At 35.0% G+C, this 6,279-nt stretch overlaps 1 protein-coding gene across 1 annotated transcript; it reads left to right on the forward strand.

The window, feature by feature from the left end:
* The first annotated feature begins 2,574 nt into the window (after positions 1-2,574).
* Positions 2,575-6,054, forward strand: LOC114178689 (probable LRR receptor-like serine/threonine-protein kinase At2g24230). The gene has a single exon (XM_028064742.1). It carries the CDS (start codon positions 3,289-3,291, stop codon positions 5,851-5,853), a length of 2,565 nt encoding a protein of 854 aa, XP_027920543.1. The 5' UTR covers positions 2,575-3,288; the 3' UTR covers positions 5,854-6,054.
* Positions 6,055-6,279: the final 225 nt, after the last annotated feature.

Here is a 6,279-nt window from a genome sequence, read left to right on the forward strand (position 1 = left end):
CATTGTAAAACATATACAGTGAATAAATCAATATAGTAACAAAAAAATAATTGACAACAATGACCCATTATTTTTCTTGTAATTGTAAAAGTATAGTCGAATCATTATAAAAGAATGTAAAATCACTTTTTAATTTTCTTTTCGTTATCACATCACATCATTCTAAAACAACGTCAAATCACTTTCCAATCCTATTTCTCGTTGTCATGTATTTTCTTTTTGTGTTCCCTCTCAATAATAACAATGGTAGAATTCTTTTTCGTGAAATAAAAACTAGAAACACAATTAATAAAAAAAGAGTCTCAGCATCTTTCCAGGTTTAAATATATGTAAATTTGACTTTTACTCTCTATATAAAACTTTATATTCCTTCTTTTCAACAAAATTTATCCCATGCTTTAATAATTAAAAAATATTTTAAGTAAATCTTACATTACACCCTGAACGATATATATATATATATATATATATATATATATATATATATATATATATATATATATATATATAAAATAAAAGTTTTCTATAAACATATATACATTAACACTTAAAAGACATATCATTAAATAAAAATATTTATAAAAACATATGTCACGTAATGTTTAATATATTATAACATTTACATATTTCTATATCACTCGATTTGTTTAAGGTGAATCTTATTTAACTAGATTTTGATGTGATTGACTCAACTCGATTAGAGTTCACTCAATTTAATTTAGGTCTAATTTGACTTGATTCAACATAGACTTAACAAAATTTGACGCGGGCTCGACTCAACTTAACGTAATGTGGACTCAATCAACCTTAGCTTAACTTGGATTCAATTTACCTGGCTCAATCTGACATGATTTACGTGACTTGGGTCTGGTCTAACCATATCCATATTGACCTTGATGACTTAGACAAATTTGGGTCAATTCGACTCGACTTGACCTACTTGATTCGGACCTAACCACCTGTATTTTGTTAGGACTAACTTTAGCAAACATGATCTTTGTCTGGCTTAAATTTATGTAGACGTGATCTTACTTGATCAATGTGGGTCTAACCAAACATGAGTGAAATTCGTTTCAACCTAAATTAACCTATTAAAAGTTGAACTTGACATGACTTTGAATTTGTTCAACTTAAATTGTTTCAATTTGTGCTTGACCTACTCAACATAATGTGAGTCAGGTATAACTTAATGTGACTTAGTCTCAATTTAATTTGGGTCAATTTTGACTAGCTTGATATGATAGTGCGTTAGCCTTCTATTTTGACTTTATCTCATATTGAATATGAATTTAAATTGAGTAAATATTCTTTATGTTATTTAAAGTTTTTTTTTTCATTTTTAATCTTAAATATAATTTTGTCTTTTAAAAATGGCTAGTAAATTGATAGTCATGTGAGACTTTAGTTGATATTTTGGCCTTCGAATTTTCTTATGCGATTTTTTTTGGGCCTTATGATATTATTTTTTTACTTTAACCATATAGGTTATAGGTTTCGGCAAGTACTGCCAAATTCACATTTCTATGTTTTTGTAAAACTATGTTAAATAATATTATGTGTGTACTATACATAGTCAGGGTCTGATATGTTTAGTTTTCAATAAAATATTATATTTTAACAAATTTGTTTTCGTAATATTTTTATTGTTGTTCTTAATTCATATGAGAAACATTTAATTGCGATGATAATAAAATAGTTTAATAAAACTATAAATATTTATAGAACTAGAAAATATAAAATAATGTCAAATACAAGCTCAACTAATATTATCACAGTAACTTAAACTGGACCCTGTTTTGTTATTATAAAAATGGACACCTTTGTATCGGTTCACGTGATGCGACAAAGTAGCCGAAGGGCTCAAAACCCCAAATTGAAAATACATTATTGTTTTGAAGTGAAGAATTGTACCCAAACAAAGGGTCCACATGGTAGATTCTTGGTTACTGCCACTATGCAATTGGCAACCTAGTGAGAGCACAGATTAAGGTGGAAAAAGGGCAAAACAATACACTCATTTCAGAAAATGGGGTTAGACATAAACCATTTTCTATGTTTCTAAGTCAAACAAATACACTATATTTCTACCAAGAACCCTAGCTAACCCATTGAAATCATCTTCATCATAAAACAATTATTTAAGTTCTTGGGGGGACTGGAACTGGGTTGTGAAACAACCATTATAAAGTAAAGATGCTGGTAACAACTAACAAACCAAAGGTGTTTCCTACTTTTTCTAGTACCAACAACATTAATTTCACTCTGTCAAAACGAAAACATTAATTTCATCACAAAGATCATAACTTTCGTCAAAAGGGTCATACAAAATCGAGGTCATGTTGTTGGTCCCCCTTAAGAATTTTATATAATATATTTAAAAAAAAAAAACCCTTCTTTAAAAATTTGAATTATGAACCATTTTTAAAAGTAAGCACAGGTTAATAGGTTAATGTAATTACCACTGAGCAAGTAAGTGTAGCATAACAGAGGTTTCTGTAAAAAGTGAACAAGAAATGATATATGTTCTCACTTTTTTTCGTCATATAATTATGATATTAGCTTCTAAAGAGACTTTTCTTTTCTTTCTTTTCTTTTCTTTTCTCCAAATGGTGATAAACACCCTTCCTCACTCAACAAAGAATCATTGAATTCACACCAACAAATCTGATATATTCACACCATAACCAACTGTCTCCTCAATGGGTTCAGTTCCTTCCCATTTATGAAGCTGAAGCACGGTACTGTTCACTTATCTTTCCCAGTAAACACTGCACTGCATGTTGCGTTTTCTCTGCCACTTTTGAAGGGGGAAAAAGCCCTCTTGAAAACTAAGTCTCTACACAAAAAGTGCTGCCTCAGAACCAAAGCATCTCAGCTTTTCCGCACCCTTGAGTCCAGACAAAGCCAATAGTTTGATTCTTGCATCGGTTGTTTCTTTATCTATCTTTCTTTTTGTTGGCTTTCAGGGATCCTCACATCCAGACAAACTGGTTCACATTCTCTTCTTTACAGTCCACAATCTTCATTTTATCATAGTGTCTTTGATTTTTCTCAAAAAGTAACATTAGTTCTATAAGTCCGTGCTGTGTACTTTTACTCTTTCAACTACCGTGTCCTTTAGCATGTGTTGTGTCCTTCTGTGCTATATTGTGCAGTAAAAAAGTTGTTTCCCTGGCTAAGATTTTTCTTACTGTAAACAATCATGCTTGATGATATGTTTTGAAGTTCTGAGGGGGCATTTTCCTTTGTTGGTTTGCATCTTTTGCAAGTAGCAGACATCACTCCTTGATGGGGTTGGGAGTGTTTGGTTCTGTTCTGGTTTTGGTACTTTTGTTCAAGCATTTGGCATCTCAGCAACCAAATACTGATGACTTCTTTGTATCTGCTTTCTTGAAGCATATGAGTTTAACATCCTCACAAGCCTACAATTTCTCTGCTTCTGTGTGTTCTTGGCAAGGGGTTTCTTGTGATGCCAATAGAGAACATGTTGTTAGCTTAGTCTTTTCTGGTATGAACCTCTCTGGCACTGTACCTGATAACACCATAGGCAAGCTTGGCAAACTTCAAACTTTGGATCTTAGCCACAACAAAATCACTGGCTTGCCTTCAGATTTTTGGAGCCTAAGTTCCCTCAAGAACCTTAACCTCTCATGGAATCATATTTCTGGTTCACTGACTAGCAACATTGGCAACTTTGGTTTGCTAGAAAGCATTGACTTGTCCAGCAACAATTTCTCCGAGGAAATTCCTGAAGCTGTTTGCTCACTGCTGAGTCTAAGGATTCTAAAACTCAACCACAACAGGTTTGCACACAACATACCTTCTGGGATTCTCAAGTGCCAGACTCTAGTTTCAATTGATCTTTCATCAAATCAGCTCAATGGAACACTTCCAGAAGGTTTTGGTGCTTCTTTTCCCAAGCTTAGGATGTTGAACCTTGCTGGGAATAATTTTAATGGTCGTGTTTCAGATATTTCTGGATTAAAGTCCATTGCTAATCTCAACATATCAGGGAATTCGTTTCAGGGTTCCATTGTGGACATGTTTCAGGGAAATTTGGAGGTTTTGGACATTAGCAGAAACCAATTTCAAGGCCACATTCCACAGGTACTATACAACTTTAGTGGTTACAACTGGTCTCATTTAGTTTACCTGGATTTGTCAGAGAATAAGCTTAGTGGGGAGTTTTTTCAAAATTTGAACGAGTCATTGAATTTGAAACACATTAATCTTGCACACAATAGATTCACCATACAGAAATTACCCCAAATTGAAATGCTCCTGAATTTGGAATATCTGAACTTATCCAAAACCAGCCTTGTCGGTGAAATTCCTGGTAAAATCTCACAATTAATCAAATTGAGTGCCCTTGATCTTTCATTGAATCATCTGAGTGGGAAAATTCCCTCACTGAGGAATGAACACCTCCGAGTCTTAGACCTCTCAAACAACAATTTGACTGGAGCAGTCCCTCAATCTGTCCTTGAAAAACTCCATTTTATGGAGAAATACAACTTCTCTTATAATAACCTAACCCTTTGTGCTTCTGAAATCAAACCTGAGATCCTGCAAAAAGCATTCTTTGGATCATTGAACAGTTGTCCACTTGCTGCAAATCCGCGACTCTTCAAAAGAAGAGACAGTGGACACACGGGAATGAAGCTGGCCCTGGCACTGACCTTCTCAATGATCTTTGTGCTGGCTGGGCTTTTGTTTCTAGCATTTGGTTGCAGAAGGAAAACAAAAATGTGGGAATTCAAGCAATCATCATACAAAGAGGAACAAAACATTTCAGGTCCCTTTTCATTCCAGACTGATTCAACAACATGGGTGGCTGATGTCAAGCAAGCAACATCAGTCCCAGTAGTAATCTTTGAGAAGCCATTGTTGAACATCACATTTGCAGACCTCTTGGCTGCAACTTCCAACTTTGACAGAGGCACCCTTTTGGCTGAGGGAAAATTTGGGCCAGTCTATAGAGGTTTTCTGCCTGGTGGTATTCATGTAGCAGTTAAAGTTTTGGTTGTTGGTTCTACATTAACAGATGAGGAGGCTGCAAGAGAGCTAGAGTTTCTTGGTAGAATCAAGCACCCCAATCTTGTTCCTTTAACTGGATATTGTGTGGCTGGGGATCAAAGAATTGCTATATACGATTACATGGAGAATGGTAACTTGCAGAACCTGCTTTACGACCTGCCACTTGGGGTACAAAGCACAGATGATTGGAGCACAGACACATGGGAAGAAACAGACAACAATGGAATTCAAAACGCTGGCTCTGAAGGGTTACTCACATCTTGGAGATTTCGCCACAAGATAGCTCTTGGCACGGCTCGAGCATTGGCATTTCTGCATCATGGTTGCTCCCCTCCAATAATTCACAGAGCAGTTAAGGCTAGCAGTGTTTATTTGGACTATGATTTGGAGCCGAGGTTGTCGGATTTTGGACTTGCCAAGATTTTTGGAAGTGGCTTGGATGATGAAATTGCGCGTGGCTCACCTGGTTATGTTCCACCAGAGTTTTCTCAACCGGAATATGACACCCCAACTCCAAAATCTGATGTGTACTGTTTTGGGGTGGTGTTGTTTGAGCTAGTAACTGGAAAAAAACCAGTTGGAGATGACTACCCTGATGATAAAGATGCAACTTTGGTGAGCTGGGTGAGAGGACTTGTGAGAAAGAACCAATCTTCAAATGCCATTGATCCAAAAATTCGTGACACAGGACCGGATGAACAAATGGAAGAGGCTCTTAAGATTGCTTATCTTTGCACTGCGGATCATCCCTTCAAACGACCAAGCATGCAACAGATAGTTGGACTTCTGAAGGATATTGAACCTTCTGCTGATTAATTAGTACTAGCATGATGAGAATGAGTTAGGTCTTTTTCTTTCATTGCGTTTTCTTCCATTTTTCTATTTTATCTTTCTTGAGAGCTTCTGGTGCTTCCTAGGAGAAAATGTAAAGCAGTTATGAGTTCTTGAATGTTGATTTCTTTTCATTTTCACCCTACCAGTTCTGGTAAATGAACAAAAAAACTTTGATGATGAATATACAGTGAAACCTGATCTTTCAACTATAACTTGTGATTTTACTATGATTGTTTAAGCCTTTCAGGTTTTACAATGGTGTTTAAGATTAACTGATAAACAAAATAAGAATATATAATCAGAATTAATTGATAAAATAATTGAAACTTACGTTTGTCAATGTTGAGAGAAACACATGCTGATTTTGTAAGTAAAATGGTTTTACTATAAAATGTTTGTCAGAGATAC

The sequence above is a fragment of the Vigna unguiculata genome, chromosome 3 (assembly GCF_004118075.2).
Source record: "Vigna unguiculata cultivar IT97K-499-35 chromosome 3, ASM411807v1, whole genome shotgun sequence".
Classification (NCBI taxonomy): domain Eukaryota; kingdom Viridiplantae; phylum Streptophyta; class Magnoliopsida; order Fabales; family Fabaceae; genus Vigna; species Vigna unguiculata.